The 18,509-nt window shown below is 45.0% G+C and overlaps 1 protein-coding gene across 1 annotated transcript in view; it reads left to right on the top strand.

Moving 5' to 3' along the window:
• Nucleotides 1–524: 524 nt before the first annotated feature.
• The window catches only part of LOC147628062 (protein PHYTOCHROME-DEPENDENT LATE-FLOWERING-like), a 40,312-nt gene continuing 22,327 nt past the window's right edge, over nt 525–18,509 (top strand). The window contains exons 1-5 of the mRNA XM_086815030.1: nt 525–815; nt 2,769–2,862; nt 2,960–3,024; nt 3,143–3,223; nt 3,349–3,429. Of these exons, the coding sequence (XP_086671156.1) occupies nt 813–815; nt 2,769–2,862; nt 2,960–3,024; nt 3,143–3,223; nt 3,349–3,429 (324 nt within the window). The 5' untranslated portion in view covers nt 525–812. The remainder of the gene's footprint in view (nt 816–2,768; nt 2,863–2,959; nt 3,025–3,142; nt 3,224–3,348; nt 3,430–18,509) is intronic.

Raw genomic sequence — 18,509 nt, 5'->3', positions numbered from 1 at the left:
TCTCACCCAAAAAAAAACGGGCCAGCATGCTGAATTTCGCCTCCCAGATGTGGCCTCTCCATGGCTCAAATCATATGCCTAATGTGCCCCATAACTCCCCCATAATGTTGTCTAAGTGATGGTTAAAAGATTTGGAGTGATTAGAGCAAGAAAGGTGATGAAATCAGTGTTTTTTTGAAGCACCTAATGGCTAGAAATTTCTGCATCAAAACATGGTGAAATTTAGGAAAAATAGGATCAATGGAAAGCTCTGATACCACTGCAAAGAACTAGCTATGGTCACTCAAAGCCAAAGGAAATTGTCATAAGCATTAATGCACACCACTGCAAACCACATAGCTTTGTGAGCCTTGTAAATGCGTGACAATTCAACTTATGGGGCATTACATCTGCATGTCCTCATGGGAAAATGAGCATCGGCGCACTCCAATGTGTAGCAACCTAATGAGTAATGTACAACCCCAATGTAGACACATCGGGAAAATGAGCATCCACACACTCAAATGTGTAACAACCTAATGAGTAATGTACAACCCCAATGTGGACACGTCCGGGAAACCAACCTTATCGAGATACTCTAGATGAGGGACTCAAATGTGAAACAGGGTGCTTCGAGGCGTTGCTCGAGGCTATAGTCGAGCAACGACCTTAGTTTGGGGTGGCCAAATATGAAACCAGACTGAAGTCATTACTCAAGGCAAGGAGGTCCGAGTTCAAATTGCGTCTTTTCTAAGCATCTGTGTTTTCAAATTTCGGATTGGAAAGGCGAGGACAGTGTGAATGGAGGTGGAGCATCAACCATAGCTGCCCCGATGGTAATTATCATCCCCTTTTTTTTTTCTGGTATCTAGAAAAGCTTAAAAGCACAATCAGGGATTACCAAACCAGCAAATTCTTAAGTTTCAGAGATTTTTTTTTAAAAGTTGTATATATAATATAATATAAAATATATATAGATTTCGCAATGATATTTGTTGTCACAATTTTCTTCCTTATTCTAGTTTTTTTTTTCGCCTATCAATCTTTTAGGTAATACTGCATGTCTTTTTACTATAATTTCTGCAGCCATTGAAAAAAATATAAGTAACCATCAATTTTCAGCTATTCCTATGTATTTATTTTTTTCCTGCCCTAATTGCTGTCTTGTTTTACCAGTGCCTTTATATAGAACATGATGGTGGGTGGTATATGTTTTATTTCCTCGTCATGAAGTGATATCATTATATAATATATTGCAGGCTTTTTATTTTTGAAATGGTATTTTCTCAATCAAATTCTGTGGTTTAGAATTTAATCCTGCCAAACTATACGGCTTTCCCATGTTTACATATTTGAATGTTTTTAAATATCTAGTCCTTTTTTTTCCCCTTTTTGCTGTACTTTAGCTTTAAAAAATGATGTAGAAGTGGCATATTTTTTTTTTGCACAAGTCAGTCTCATGCACTCAAGTACCACAAGGGGTACCAACCTTTTGAAGGTTTGTCAAATAAAGCAGTGTACGATTGTGCCTGGGCAGTGCAAGCGCCACAATTGAGGTGCTCAGCGAGCTGGAGTGAACACCTTGCAGAATTGTTAGAAGCATCATGCATTGGAGATGAGAATAGCATGATAGCCAATGCTCGATGAGCTGGATTGCTCTCTGGAGGAGCCATTTGATGTGTGGGTATGTTGGAAGTCAATGCTCCACGGCATGGTGGACTGGCTAGCCTTTAGTTGGGACACTGCATATGGTGCGATAGGAGTTTGGATGGTGTGTAGATGGTTTATGGTAGGTTTGGCTCACAGCCAAATATGTTTGACGCAAGTGTGGATTGATATTTCCATATCATGCTGCACTAAGGCGGAAGGAGATATTCTTGAGACACCCTATCCTTTGGTTTGTGGGTTGGAGTGGGCATCCAGACATTTCCAGATGGGCCAGAAAGCTGCACCTAGAACTTTTTGTCTCCTGTTTTTCCTAAAGCTCAGGGCTCATGGTATGGTATGGTGGTTTGAACCACAATTGGTCAATATGGCAACCTTGACCTATCCCACCCTGGCAGGTTATACGTAAACAACCCTTGGTGGAGGCTGTCCTTCATCACTCTTTCATCTAGCTTCACTGTATTTGTGCCCTTGAATCCTCTACATACAACCTCCATCTCAGTGGGTCCAGTCATTGAAGCTCCCTTCCCAAGAGCACACAGATAGGTAGTAAGCCATTTCCTGTATTATTCTCCATCTCTGTTTGTGTGTAGTTTTGCACAAGATCTTGCATCTGGGAGTGTCATTTTCTGTGTACACCACACTTCGTAATTTCTTACAGGATATGGTGACCAACATGCTCACGGTCATGATAAACATATGCATGATACATATATTATATTGTGATCTCCCACTTAGAAGGGGGAAGGTGTCCCTACAAGAATTTGAACCCTTGACCTTTTGAATGAGAGTTGAGAAGTGCAAACACTAAGCAAAAACCAATTATGGAATTTAATGGCCTAATTATGAAAGAAACAAAGCACTTTTTTGATTGATTAACCCCTGATGGCAGCAGCTGCTAGCTAGATTGTAGTGTTCAAAATCCATGTGGGAAATATCCTGGGGTACACTGTCCATCAGAGGGCGCTGTCAGCTATGAACATGGATGCATGTCCCTGCATAATGTCACGACATTAGATTTGCATCTCCCAGGTTGTCATTATATCTCAGACATTCTCACACCCTTTCTAACATGGTTTGACAAAACATTAACATATCTTTCTTTTCTCTTTCAATTTTTACAGACTGTGTTAGTAAAGATGGTCGGAGACATTCTCAGACCCCTCTCACGTGACAAAACACCTGAGGTTTATGAGGAAGATGATCAAACAATACTGGGTAGCCAAAGAATGAATGCTAGCCTTCGTTTTTTGGACTGGTGCTAGAGTATATGTCAGAACTGCATGCTAAGTATGATTGCTCAACCATGATGCAGATATGGAGCCATCCTTTTCAGTGAGATTATTTCCAGATGGGTTCTCAATTGGGAAACCACTAGAGGTATGGATCTGATGGTTAAAATATAAACCTTCCATTTCTGAATTTCTTGATGGTTTGGGTAAAGTAGGTATAGACTTGAAGCAGAAAGATTTTTTAATGAACTCGAGCTTTTATTCAGAAAGAAAAAGATGCACCACCTGCACATGAAGTAATGGACCTGGTCTATCCATACAATCGGACAAGTGAATCCTTTTTGCGGGTAAAATAACCAAATTCTCCCAAGCATGGAGCCTTCCGCTTTGAGCTCAAATCCTTTTCAAAAGATTTGCTTTCAGGGATGGTTTTTGAGGTCTGAAAAATAATATTTTTTCCCCTTTTGCACAGGCTCTTAACGGGGGCTGGATTCCAGGGGATCTGCTGGAAGACATACCTTGTAAATATGTAGATGGCTGTGTGGCATGTGAGGTTTGGACTTCTAGCCATGGCACTCTGTGATATCCATTTGCAAACATACTTGTGTATTTTTGGTTTTTAGGGCAGCACAACTGGTGTTACATGCACTGCAGAAGCTTGAGTGGTAAGGCATGCGACACTGCAGAAGCTTGAGTGGTAAGGCATGCGACAATTACTTAGAAGAGAAGGGGAAGAGAGAGAGTACACGGGCACACTATTTGGTCCCCAATTTACCCCCACCTTTCAGTGTATTTACTTTATTTTTGGAATTAAAATGAGTACAGATGACGGGGACTCGACCTGTCCTGAATGTGGAACTGACCTTATTTTCTAGTGAATTGAGTGCGGGCTGAACAAGAGGCGGGACTGCTTACTTGAGCAGGAACTATGAGTGAACAGGCTGGCTTCTTAGCCATGGAAATATGGAAGACTAATGTAGGGCCGAACAATGTTGAACTGAGCAGGGTGATTGCAAACATAGGTACCTTGTTGGATGTTGGGATGATTTGCATTGATTTGGCTACTCCTGAGATGCTTACTTGATCCCATATGCTTGTAGAAGATGATTGATGATGAAGTGGGGAGAAGAGGGCTCGGGAGTATGACTCTACCAAAGCTTTATCTTTCATCTCCCAGTTTAAGATTGCCTTTCATGAGGGAGAGTTCATCGAGGGATCAAAGCTTAGACATGTTGGCATGTATTTGAAAGGGAGTGCTGCACATTGGTGGTTGGCTAGAAGCTTTCCAGTGGCAACACCATTGCCACATGGGCTGAATGCAGATTTATGCTCAGTTTGTGCCTCCCAATTTTGCCAAAAACATATGCAAAAAGTGGGATTGGTTGGGTTAGAAAGAGTTATTGGGTTTTGAGAAACCCTAATGTTGAGCAGAAATACATAGAAAACAGTAAGAACATAGGGTAGTGAGTAAGAGAGCTTGGAAGTGTGGATATTCTAGAATGAAAGTGATAAGATGTGTACAACCACAAATACCCTAAATACAAACCCGAAATGTAAAAGTATAGGTGTCTGGACACACCAAATGTTTGGGAGGGTGGGGAAAACCTCTATAATGTGTAGGGGTAAAAAACGTCTGTAATGTGTAGGGGAAAAAACCTCTATAGTGTGTAGAGGGAAAACTGCCCTTGGTAAGTCCCCGTTCACACGGTCACTACCACATATGTATAATCCTACCTGTAGTGATAGTGTGAACATGTACATGGTAGTAGATAACTCTTCAAATGGGAGTAAGGTTAAAGCTTTGCGGAAAGTTTCAAACTTTTCTCGAGGCAATGCCTTTGTAAACAAATCTGCAATGTTGTCATGTGTAGGATAATAGATCAAGCTGATCTCCCTTGCATGTAACCTCTCTCTGACATGGTGATAATGAATCTCTATATGCTTGGTGCAAGCATGGAAAACTGGATTCCTTGCCACAACCATAGCACTTTGACTGTCAGTGAGAATGGGAGTGGGTGTCTGCTGACACCCAAGAAGATCTACCATCAATCTCCTCAACCATACACACTCAACTATAGTAGTGAAAGCTACCCTCTACTCAGCTTCACAAGATGATGTGGCCAGAGTTGGTTGCTTTTTGCTCAATCAGGATGTACATGAGTTGCCAAGGAAAAAGTAATTCCCACTTGTGGACACTTTAGTGTCATAATCACCCGCCCAATCTGAATCATTGTAAGCAAGTAAATGACAATCAACCCTCCGGGATAAAACAATCCAAGGTCTTGGTTACCCTGTAAGTACCGAAACACTCGCTTCACAGCTTGCCAATGCCTTGACCCTGGGCTGTGCATAAACTTACTCAACTAAGACACCCCATTCTGTATGTCTGGCCTTGTATTACACAAATATATGAGGCAGCCCACAGCTTGGCTGTAATATGTGCTATGAAAAGGCTCTCTTGCATCCACATGCTCAGCCTAAGTCCGGGTTCTACTGGAGTAGAAATAGGCATGCAATCCTGAAACTTAAACCTTTCCAAAAACCCCTTTATGTACTTGTACTGTAGTAGCACAATGCCCTCATATGTCTGCATAAACTGTATGTGTCACAAAATTCCTTACAAACTTCTATTTTTCTACTGTTCATGTGTGGCATGTGGAGCTTGATATGACATACATGTATGGCTGGTGTAGCGTGACATGGTGTGTCTGTGTGGCACATGGAGCCTGACATGACAGTACATGTATGGCTGGTGTAGCCTGACATGATAGTACATGTGTGGCTTGTGGGGCCTGACATGATGTATATGTATGGCCCATGGAGCTTGGCATGATGAAATTCTCTCTGGGACTAGCTATCTTGGAGATCTTTTGTATTTATGTTCTGGGAAGGTTCCGCAAGGATCATGAGCCCTGGACATTTTATCGGATACAATTGAGTAGATGGGTGTTTCTTCCAATATAATTGCACTCGTGTGTGCATGACTTTGATTTTATCTTTGGATGACTTGTCTTGTTTGACTGGACAATGCTTGAGATTTCTGCTTGTGTTGTCCATGGGGCCGGGGACGCCTGGACACCCTGTGGATGTCTATGTGCACACCTGTCTACATGTGTTTTGCAGGTGGTAAGTATTCCCAAAAACTCAATTTATAGCTTTATGAGTTCACATGCTAATAATTATTGATGCAGGTTCACACTTGTTAAAATATTGCATCTTTCTTTTATGCTGTTGTGGAGCTATCGGCCTGTTTTCCTACAGTCGATTGCTTCATGTACTAGTATATAAGAGGTGCTCCCTTTATTCATTCTCATCACATCATTACTTGCCCTATTTGCTGGCTCTTGTACTCTGTAACCTCAAGCTAATAAAGCTCAGTTCAGTTCTTGCTTGCAATCTTTCTCTCTCTCATGTTCATTACTTCCGCTTGTGCACATTCTTTCATGGTATCATTCGCCTAGGCTCTGGCTGCTGCACAATCTGTTCCTCTACGTTTTTTGCTTCCCCAGATTCTCCAGGCTGTAGATCTTTCAAAACAGTGGCTGTGTTTTTGTTTCTTAGCTGTGTTTTTGCTCTACAAGCTCTCCAACTGCTGTCGGCCAGCCCCCTAGCTGCGTTTTCTTCTACAGAGGCAAGTGGAGGAGTTCTAGCTGCAGATTCAGTAAGTGCATCAGACAAGTGGCACATCAGCTCCTCTCCCTCCAAGATCCCCTCCCTCTTCCGGTAGGAGGCTCCCGGTGGTGTGTTTTTGCGTTTCTTTTGCTGCTGTCCAGCTTGCATCTTCAGAGGGGGCTATTAGTCCCTAGTTGGATCCTGTGGAAAGGTGCTTGAGAGAGCACGTGGATTGCTTAGCTAGAGAGGTTGTTTGAGAGATAGCTTCTTTGAGGCAGACATGGGTCCCCCTTGCACGAACAAGGAGGACAAGCTCAGTGGTACAAACTATGATCACTGGAGGCTACAGATGAAGGTCTGGTTCACACACAAGGGTCTTTGGGAGATTGTTCAGGGCCACAAATGAAAGCCCGAACGCCCTACCAGCTCTAGGAAGTGGACTCCGGACCAGGAGGATGCCTTTCTCACCGAACTTTCAGCTTGGGAGAATCAAGACTCAAAAGCTCACTTTGCACTTGTACGAGCCATCTCACCAGAGGTCTCCCCCGCCGTGCAAACATTGGATTGTGCTGCCTCTGTTTGGAGAAAGCTAACAGACCTATATGCATGGGACTCTACAATGCGGTTTGTCAACCTATTGGGTCAGCTTTTTTCTATGGAGTTTACAGTAGGGACTTCCATGCAGTCGTTTGTGATGAAGGTTAAGGTAATTCGTGACCAATTAGTGGCAATGGGTACTGCCCTGACCTCTTCTCAGCTAGCTGCCCTCCTTCTCATCAGGCTTCCTGCAGATTAGTACATGGTTTCTCGAGCTTTGCGGGTTCAGATCACAACACGTTCCCTCGAGTTTGATGATCTGTGTACTCTCCTCTTGGAAGAGGAATCCATCCTAGTTTCTCAGGGGAAATTGAAAGTTTCATCGTCTATTGGACCTGATCAGGCACTCTCGACAGTGCAGAAGAAAGTTTAGAGTCGATGTTACAAGTGTGGGAAGAAAGGCCACCTGTCAAAGGATTGTCAGTCAAAGGACAAAGGCAAAGCCAAGGACAAGGGCAAGTCTTTCAAGAAGGGCAAAGACAAGTCACATGACACCGACACAGACTCGTCGAGTGATAACCCGAGCTCTCCCAAGGCCTTACAGTCTGGAGAGAACACGACTGGTGTCCTGCTCTGATCCTAAGGGCATCCCCCGCGTGCTGTCTTCCAGAAACGGCTGTGGCGGGTGAGGGAGTTTTCAAAAGCTCTCTTATATTAAATCTGGAGCATGGGACCCATGTGTCGGAGTTCCAAGTATAAAGACAGGCAAGTTCACTTGATGGTCCGGATGTGTTCCAGGATTAACCAAGTTTCCTTCATGGTTCGGATGAGTTCCAGAACTATTGGTTAGCAGAGACTATGGACAGGATGTGTTCTATGTTCATTTGTTCGAGGTTATTGGATGTGATGTGTTCACAGTTCTACTTTGAGTTTGGAGCCAAGCAGATTTTCTTTTGCTCTCTATAGTGGCATTATGTTCTCTGAAGACAACAAGCTGACATGTGCATTTTTCGAGGTGTACTCAGTACTGGCCATGCTGAGGTGTCCATGGTCGCACCTTCGTCCTCATCAGTTTTCTTCTGACTTTTTTGCACACTTCAAGATGCAGAGGGGGTGTTAAAATATTGCATCTTTCTTTTATGCTGTCGTGGAGCTGTCGGCCTGTTTTCCTACAGCCGACTGCTTCATGTACTAGTATATAAGAGTTGCTCCCTTTATTCATTCATCACATCATTACTTGCCCTATTTGCTGGCTCTTGTACTTTGTAACCTCAAGCTAATAAAGCTCAGTTCTTGCTTGTAATCCTCTCTCATGTTCATTGCTTCTGAAACCGGCCTCTGATAGAAAACCAGAGTGCGGTAGGAGCAATCACCTGTCCACTTGTAGTCTAGATGAGAAACAAAACACAGATTGGAGCTAGAGTGCCCAAATCTGAAAACACAACGACACCTGTTGGCCCCAAAGCTTGGCGCCCCTTGCGGTATTTCTTTATTCAATTAAAATAATATGTATGGCTGAGTACAACACAAAAACCAGCCAAGAGTTTACACCTGTAAGTCCAATCTGACTGCCCACAAATCCTTCTCAGCACAGAGGATCTATGCACACAGATCTGTGTCTTCAAACAACACACTGTGCCTCCCTCTGATCAGCCAAGATCACTAAGCAGGCCAGCCATGGGCATACATCTGGCATAACTCAAGAGCATGATACATCTTCTCAGCTCAAACATACATGTGCTGTCCAATCTCTGTCTTAATCCCTTGTCAATCTGCCAAACCCCTCCTCTCACAAGGAGCCAGATAACACATACCTGCAGTCAGCAGACATCAAGCAATAGAAAGAGAGATGGATGAACAGAAACAGAGCTTACCAAGTTCAGCTCGTGAAACAGCACTGGAGGAAGCAACAGCACTAATCGGTGCCTGCAGGCACTTGAATCCACAACCCTGCTTCACACGTGTGCTTGCACTTGCCTGTATCCTCCTTCTGATGCTCACTCCTATGCTGTCCTTGAAAATACAGATCTGAAAATCAGCACTGTACCCGTCTGTACCGCCTCGGGATACGTGCCAGGCGTTGTACTTGCATAAACAGCCTGCTGTCCACTTCTGTACCTGCCTGAATCAGCATACACAGTTCTGTCCAGCACCCTGAAAAGCGCCGCCTGCAGCTACAGAATTCAGAAAAGCATGCGTTAGCCCTGTCCGTACACTGTACGGCTGTCGTACAGGGCTGTACGGCCTGTGTACTTGCTGGTACAGCCTGTACTGGCCTGTGCGCAGAGTTCCCAGCAGCAGTCTGTGCGCAGCCAGCCACAGAGAAGAAAGAGAGAGAGTATTTGCCCAGTTCTGGCCGTACAGTGCTGTACGGCTGGTTCCACTCAGAAAAACAGCAACCAGACTGGTCTTCAGCAGCCGCCTCCTTCTTCCTGTGCTTTTCCACGCTAGTTCTCAAGCGCATGAAGGAAACTCCCCTTTTACTACACGATTCCCCAAAAAGGGAAGAGAGAGAGAGAAGAGAGAGAAAACTCCTCCCCAATTTAATCCCTAGGGCCCCAACTTTAATAAGTTCCTAGGGCCACTAAGGCCTAGGGGCAAACTCCAATAAACATTAAAACTTAATGTTTCTAGTTCCCCCCTTCACACCTAGGGATGTCCACACATCTTAAACACTGTCCGGGCACCCCCCATGTGAATCATTAAATATTCTGACCTTGCAACCACCATGCCCACACTTGTCCTGCTCCATTTTCACAGGGCCATGACATACCCCCCTCTTGAAAGATGGCAAGCGTCCTCGATTGCATTCTGGTGATGCATCAAAATATCCAAAGTGAAATATACAATATGGCAAGATCAGCGTCCCAATCTCTCTGAGCCATATACATGTATCAACATTCACTGCAAACCAATGGCATAGTAATAGTCCAAGTTGTATACCACTGTGAACCATACATATCCACAAAAATCTCCATGTGACTGGTACACATATCATAGAAGTCCCATAAACAGATGTACTGTCAGCCTCAGTACCTTCGGGTGAGAGAAAATCTGCACCAAGCGACCTCTAGATGTCATCTGAGCCTGTCTGTATCAAGGGAGTGGAGGTGCTACCCCCCTCTTGAGCATCAGGTAATGCTCCAGACCCATGCTCTGCTGAACCTGAATGAGCCACAATAAGAGTTGGCTCTAACTCAAAGGCATCGAGATAAAGCTGCAAAACCTGAGGTGAATCTGTTAAGTCACCTTCCTCCATCCACTTCGCATCCATCGGTGAATAGTTCTTGAACTTCACAAGATAGCGACGGGAAACTTTACCTCGTACCTTCCTTTCTTTATGTGCCAATATCTGCTCTGGAATCAGAACCTCATCAAGTTCCTCAACTTCCGGCTGAGCCTCATCTGATACATCCTCAGGCACATCCCCACGGAAAGGTCTAAGAAGACTCACGTGAAAAGCATTGTGAATCCTCCAGTGATCTGGTAACTTCAAACGATAGGTTACCTCACCAATCTTTTCCAAAACCTGAAAAGGCCCATAATATCGCATGCTCAACTTAGGGAATAAGCGCTCTTTACCCTTCATCTTCTTGAGTCGAGCCTTTTCAAAACGCAAAAGAACCCAATCACCCAATGCAAACTGTAAATCAAGTCTGTGACGGTCTGCGGCTTTCTTTTGCTTCTGCTGAGTTTTCTGGAGGGCCAACTTAACTCTCCGATAAGCTTCATCCAAGCTCTCCACATACTGATCAGCTTCAAAGATCTTATCCTTTGTATGCAAAATGGGTGGTACCTTCTTCCCTCCTTCTACAATCTCAAAAGGCGCCTTGCCTGTCGAGCTATGTACAGTGTTGTTATATGCAAACTCCACCAAAGGAAGATACTTTTCCCATTGTTGCTTGTGCTCTGACACATAACACTTGAGAAGATCCAACACTGTAGAGTTAGCCTCTTCTGACTGACCATCTGTCTGTGGATGAAATGACGATGAAAACTTGAGAGTTGTACCCATGTTGTCAAACAACCCTCGCCAAAACAAACTCGTCATCCGTGGATCACGGTCACTAATGATAGACGTAGGCAAGCCATGATACTTGAAGATGTTCGCCATGAACAACTTCACCATATGATCCACTTTAATTGTCTTCCTCACGGGAATGAAATGAGCCTGCTTACTGAACCTACATATGATAGTCCAGAGCCCATCATTTCCCGTTTGTGTCCGTGGAAGATCAAATACAAAATCCATGGCAATGCTCTCCCAAGGTCTATCCGGAATAGGTAAAGGCTGTAATAACCCTGGTGTCTTCTGACGGTCAAACTTTACCTTCTGACATACGATGCATTGCCTCACAAAGGCATCAACATCTCTTCTCAAGGTTGGCCAATAAAAGAAAGTCTCCACTGCTTTGACCGTGGCATCAATCCCTCTATGACCTGCATACGGTGGAGCATGACTTTCAATCATAACCTTGAGTCGCAATGGCCTGGTAACACACAGTCTGCCATGCATCAATAAAAACCCATCTCTGAGAGTGTAATGCTCATGCCGCTGACCCTCAGACATCTGATCATACAACCGTTCAAAATCCTCATCATGGGCATACTGCTCTTTCATTTCATCAAGCTCATGATGATAAGCAAGTGAAACGGCAGAGACCTGTGGCTTGCGTGACAAAGCATCTGCCACTACATTCTTTTTGCCTTCCACATGCACAATCTGGAAGTGAAACATTGACAAAAAGTTTGCCCAACGCATATGCTTCTCTGAAAGCTTAGTCTGCGTGAGGAAATAACGCAAGGTCTGATGATCTGTCTGTACAGTAAAATCAGCCCCAAGCAAGTAGTGTTTCCAAGTAGAAAGAGCGTGAATTACAGCCAACATCTCTTTCTCATACACCTGTAAATGCTTCTCAGCATCTTGCAAAACTCTACTCTCATAGGCTATCACATGTCCCTCTTGCATGAGAACTGCACCAATGCTACTTCCACATGCATCACACTGGACAACAAAAGCCTTTCGGAGGTCCGGTAACACCAATACTGGGTCCGAAGTAAGCTTTTCTTTGAGCTTTTTGAATGCTGTAATTTCCCGATCAGCCCTTCTAAACGGAGTTGCTTTCTTCGTCAAAGCATGAAGAGGTGAAGCAATTTCAGCAAAGTGCCGTATGTAACGCCTGTAATAGGAACACAATCCTAAAAAGCTGCGTACATCATGCACGGTCCTCAAAGCTGGCCAATTAAGTATTGCTTCCACCTTTGCTGGATCCATACGGACTCCATGACCAGACACAATATGCCCCAAGAAATGTATCTCCTGCAAGAAAAACTCACTCTTCTTGCCATTAACCACCAATCTATGGTTTCTGAGTTCTGCAAACACAATGGCCAAATGCCTTCTATGCTCTTCCTCAGTTCGTGAATGCACAATCATATCATCAAAGAATGTGCCCACAAACTCTCTATGAGGCCTGAAAATCCTATCCATCATTCTATTAAATGTGGCAGGCGCATTCGTTAAACCAAAGGGCATAACCAAGAACTCATACAACCCAAACGTGGTTCGGAATGCTGTCTTATGCACAGCCTCGGGTCTAATGCGTATCTGATGATACCCGCTTTTCAAGTCAATACGACTAAAAACTGTGGAGCCCTGTAAGCGGTCTAAGATGTCATCGATCCTCGGTATGGGGAATCGATTCTTGATGGTATTCTTATTCAGCGCCCTGTAATCTATACACATACGCCAAGAACCATCCTTCTTCTGCACTAAGAGCACAGGTGAGCAAAAGGGTGATGAGCTAGGCTGAATCAACCCTTTATTCAAAAGCTCCTGCACCTGACTCATAATCTCTTCCTGTTGGGCTGCACTAACACGATACGGCGGTCTATTCGGTGGAGTACTACCAGGAATCAGATCTATGGCATGATCTTCTGGTCTCTCAGGAGGTAATTCTCCTGGCAATGACTCGGAAAAACAGTCTTGAAACCCACTTAAGAAATCAGCCCTGTCCTTATCTAACATTGACAAATTAGACTTAGACTCATCATCCTGTGCATCCTTTACATAAATCAAGTACGCGGAAAGATGCTTTTTCATTACTGATGAAATCGCCGAAGCGGATACAATAGGAACAGATTGCCCTTTGAGTTTTACATCCAATACATGCTCTTTCCCTCTATGAGTCAGAGTAATTTTCCTATTGTAAGTATCCACCACCGCATGTACCCTGTGGCACCATGGCATCCCCAACAAAACATCACAGCCATCCAAAGGCATGATGAAGAACTCTTCGCTGTCCACATAACCCTGCAAATGAAGCCGAAGCTTCCCAATGATAGGAGTAACGGGTTCTGCATACCCTGGACAAGCCATATTTGCCTCATGTAACGGCCCCATCTCCTCTGCACGAATCCCCAATCGGCCAGCCAAATCTGGTGAAATGAAGTTGGCTCTAGCACCTGTGTCAAAGAAGATCAAAGCATTCTGATCTCTCATTTTGCCCCATGCCCTGCACAACTCTGTAGCTTCACCACTTAGCTGCTCCCCCACAAGATCAGGAACTAAGCCTGCAGAAGGCTTTGGCTTGGGCTCTCCTTTATTGTCAGGGTCCTTCTTGGACGTTCTCTTGGGACAATTGAATGACATATGCCCCTCTTCAGTACAGTAAAAACACTTTTGAGCATCTCTCAAAGCCTGTCTTTCCTCAGAAGTCCTTTTGGGCATTGGCAACTTCTTATACTTTGTCTCTGAAGACCCTTTAGCATCACGAGAAGCATGCCCAAATTTTTCAGCTTTCTTGCTCAATTTCTTACTGCCCTTAAATCCAGATGAACCACCTATGAGTAACGCATTAGCTGTCATAGCATTTTCAATCATCTGTGACATATTCGTTACTCTTGTCTTTATACAGTAATCTCGTACCTCCTTGGGCAGCCCACAACAATACTTCTCTACCTGCTCAGATAATGGCACGGCACGATAAGAAGTCACTGGGAGTAAAGCTTCCCAAAACTTCTTGTTATAATCCTCCAAACTATCACACTTTGAAGCATCCAGCTTGTGCCATGCGGTCATAACATCCACCTCAAATGTAGATGTGAGCCATACGGAAGAGAAAACCTGTTTGAATTGGACCCATGTGGTGGGTGCTATGCCCTGCAAAAGAAGAGTAGACCACCACTGCAAAGCATTGCCCTTGAGAAAAGTGGCAGCTTTCCTCACCTTAGAGGACTCTGTGTAATTCCCACCAGAAAAAGCAGCATCAAACTGCTGTAAAAAGGTAAGTGCCTTCAATTTATCCTTGGCCCCACTGAAAGTGTCAAACTTCACTGCAGCTCCCCCTTCCTTGTAATCCTTCGCCTTTCCCATAGGCGTTAGATTATCATATGGAAGTGGTTTCGTGAGATTGCTGCCCCCAACATTCATACCCATCATTGGGTCAACATTTCCCATTCCATCACCAGGCATACCATACGTCCCAGCCATGTTTCCATACATTCCACTATGCATACCTGGCTGCATGCCACCAAACATATTGCCTTGCATCCCAGGTTGCATGCCTGCAAACATATTTCCAGCCATACCGGACTGCATACCACCATACATATTCCCTTGCATCCCAGGCTGAAAATTGGCTCCAAAAGGCCCATACATACCCATGCCTCCCTGAGGATAACCCCCAGTCATGGATTGAAACACCGAGCCACCACCAAAATAACCTGGATGCATGTTCTGCTGAGGAATAGGTGGCTGTCCATAGAAGGAACTCTGTGGGTTTGCACCAAAAGCATGCTGCATATTCGGAAACTGTGCAGGAGATGGATCCTGTGGAGTGGTACCACTATGACCCTGAGAAAGATTCTTTGAACGAACCTTCTTCTTCTTTTTCTGGGGCTCTGTGCGGGGCTCTGAGCGAGATCTCAAAAATTCAGCAAATCTCTCACTCTGTGTGAGCTGCATAAAAGTATCCATAACACTAGCCAAGCGATCTTTGAACCGAGCATCATCATCCTCTTTACCATGCACATCTTCTGGCTGTGTTACATCCTCATAAGGCTCAACATCTGCAGCCTGTTCTCCTGCAAAAATATCCTCAGATACATCTCTTTCAGGAGAAGTCTCTTGCTCTTCTTCTTCATGATAGAAGTACTCTTCCTCTGTATCAGACATGATTGCTGAATTTTCAGCGATGGCTTTCTCCAAAACAACCACGAGCTCACCCCCTTCAGAAAGTTGATGATTGGTCCCGGCAACGGAACCTTGAAACCGGCCTCTGATAGAAAACCAGAGTGCGGTAGGAGCAATCACCTGTCCACTTGTAGTCTAGATGAGAAACAAAACACAGATTGGAGCTAGAGTGCCCAAATCTGAAAACACAACGACACCTGTTGGCCCCAAAGCTTGGCGCCCCTTGCGGTATTTCTTTATTCAATTAAAATAATATGTATGGCTGAGTACAACACAAAAACCAGCCAAGAGTTTACACCTGTAAGTCCAATCTGACTGCCCACAAATCCTTCTCAGCACAGAGGATCTATGCACACAGATCTGTGTCTTCAAACAACACACTGTGCCTCCCTCTGATCAGCCAAGATCACTAAGCAGGCCAGCCATGGGCATACATCTGGCATAACTCAAGAGCATGATACATCTTCTCAGCTCAAACATACATGTGCTGTCCAATCTCTGTCTTAATCCCTTGTCAATCTGCCAAACCCCTCCTCTCACAAGGAGCCAGATAACACATACCTGCAGTCAGCAGACATCAAGCAATAGAAAGAGAGATGGATGAACAGAAACAGAGCTTACCAAGTTCAGCTCGTGAAACAGCACTGGAGGAAGCAACAGCACTAATCGGTGCCTGCAGGCACTTGAATCCACAACCCTGCTTCACACGTGTGCTTGCACTTGCCTGTATCCTCCTTCTGATGCTCACTCCTATGCTGTCCTTGAAAATACAGATCTGAAAATCAGCACTGTACTCGTTTGTACCGCCTCGGGATACGTGCCAGGCGTTGTACTTGCATAAACAGCCTGCTGTCCACTTCTGTACCTGCCTGAATCAGCATACACAGTTCTGTCCAGCACCCTGAAAAGCGCCGCCTGCAGCTACAGAATTCAGAAAAGCATGCGTTAGCCCTGTCCGTACACTGTACGGCTGTCGTACAGGGCTGTACGGCCTGTGTACTTGCTGGTACAGCCTGTACTGGCCTGTGCGCAGAGTTCCCAGCAGCAGTCTGTGCGCAGCCAGCCACAGAGAAGAAAGAGAGAGAGTATTTGCCCAGTTCTGGCCGTACAGTGCTGTACGGCTGGTTCCACTCAGAAAAACAGCAACCAGACTGGTCTTCAGCAGCCGCCTCCTTCTTCCTGTGCTTTTCCACGCTAGTTCTCAAGCGCATGAAGGAAACTCCCCTTTTACTACACGATTCCCCAAAAAGGGAAGAGAGAGAGAGAAGAGAGAGAAAACTCCTCCCCAATTTAATCCCTAGGGCCCCAACTTTAATAAGTTCCTAGGGCCACTAAGGCCTAGGGGCAAACTCCAATAAACATTAAAACTTAATGTTTCTAGTTCCCCCCTTCACACCTAGGGATGTCCACACATCTTAAACACTGTCCGGGCACCCCCCATGTGAATCATTAAATATTCTGACCTTGCAACCACCATGCCCACACTTGTCCTGCTCCATTTTCACAGGGCCATGACAGCTTCCGCTTGTGCACATTCTTTCAACACTCACTTATAAGTGGCCGGACAACTTATAAGTGAGTACACATTGAGCAGGACTTATTTAATACACGTGGCGGCGAAAAACTGGGCACTGGACATTATTTGGACCTCCTTCATGTAGGCGCCCTCTTTCTGGACCAAAAAAGCACATGTGTGGGCTATTTTCAGCAGGGAAGCCCTATTATGGGAGAAAACTCCAGTTTGGAGGTAGGCACCTGCTTTTCTAGGTGCATGGGGGCTGGCCGACTGCTTCTCCAAGCTGTTTACAGCCTTCTATCGCGAGACGAATACCTAATAGGTGAATGGGAGGTGCTGGCCGACTCCTTCTGCATGGTCTCCACTGCTGGCCGGCTGATTTACAGCTTGAACAGAGGTTAAAAACAGAGAGGAAGCGCTGGTCGTAGGCATCTAGACAGTTTTCCTTCCGACCGGGGGTTTGTAGGCTTGTGTACAACTGCTAGTCACTTTCTTCTGAGGGAACTGAGGGCTGGTTGACTGCTGAAAACAGCCTTTGAGGGCTGGTCGACTTGCTCTATGAGCTAGTCAGGAAGAAGATGATGTTGAGTTGTGCCGGGCTGATGTGGGAGTGCTATGGGCTGTCCATAGTTGTCCTGCATGTGCTTGATGCCGGGAATGCCTACTTGTGCTGAGAATTGTCGGCGAATTCAGTTTATGTGATGTTTTCTTGTTTTCATATTGTTTTGGAAGAAATAGGTGCAGCCAGTGGTGAACCCTGGGCACCCGCAAAGTTGTATTGGAAGCAGACTCCTTTTTGGTAATCTAACCATAAGGGGGGGGGGTGCGGGGGGGCAGCCCATCTTCTGGCCCCTAGTGTGGTGTACTGTGCAGATTTGTCATCTTGTTTTATTTGGCATGCTTATGTGTATTTTCAGATTTCATGATTGATTAGATTTTCCGTGTTCAACTGCCCTTCCGTTTACATTGGTATTAGAGCTTGGCTTTCTACACAGTTGTGCCTAATATGATGCTGGATATGGTTGTAAGGAGTCATTATCCGTGAGAGAAGGTTGGGATTCTGAGCCTCGTCTTATTGTCGTGCTTGGAAAGAGGTTACCTTTGGTTTAAGTGGCAGTGAGCGTGTGGAAAGACTTCGTGGCCCTCCTGTCTCTATGTAGGGGCACTGTTGCACCCTTGTAGTCTATTCGGTATCATACTTGGGGAACTAACTGGTAGAGAGCGATTCCGGGGCACAGAAAATTCTTTTCTTTCTGAAAAGCTGAAAGGTACATTATGGCCAACCAATCAGATCATTCTGTGGAGGACTCTTATCACTCGTACTTGCCGCATGCGGGAAGAAGGTAGAGACAGGGATCATGTTGGGGCTTTGGCGGATAACAATCCACCGTTGTCTGCCAGGGCTGAGGATCAACAGGATATTGATGCCTTGATGAATGAGCTTGAAGAGTTCCGTGCTTTGCAAAGAGATCTTTATGTACAGAGGGTCATAGAATCAAAGTCTCATGTCAAGGCTGATGTGGTCACTTTTGATGCAATTGCCCCACAGATGGGAATCGGCAAACCTCGAGAGTTGGCTGTTGCTTATTTAAAAAGTTGTGGCGAAGTTGTTTCTGATGATGAGGGCAAGTGGGTCTTCACACGGCAGCCTCGCAGGCTATCTCGTGAAGGGAACTTTGATGATGTTGTGAGAGGGCATGCAGCCTGCACTAGTGATGTGAGAGGGCATGCAAACCGCACCAGTGATGTAAGAGGGCATGCAGCCCGAGCAAGT

Source organism: Cibotium barometz, chromosome 20, assembly GCF_041138505.1.
Source record: "Cibotium barometz isolate CiBa-2024 chromosome 20, ASM4113850v1, whole genome shotgun sequence".
Lineage (NCBI taxonomy): Eukaryota > Viridiplantae > Streptophyta > Polypodiopsida > Cyatheales > Cibotiaceae > Cibotium > Cibotium barometz.
This window is presented reverse-complemented; position numbering and strand designations above follow the sequence as displayed.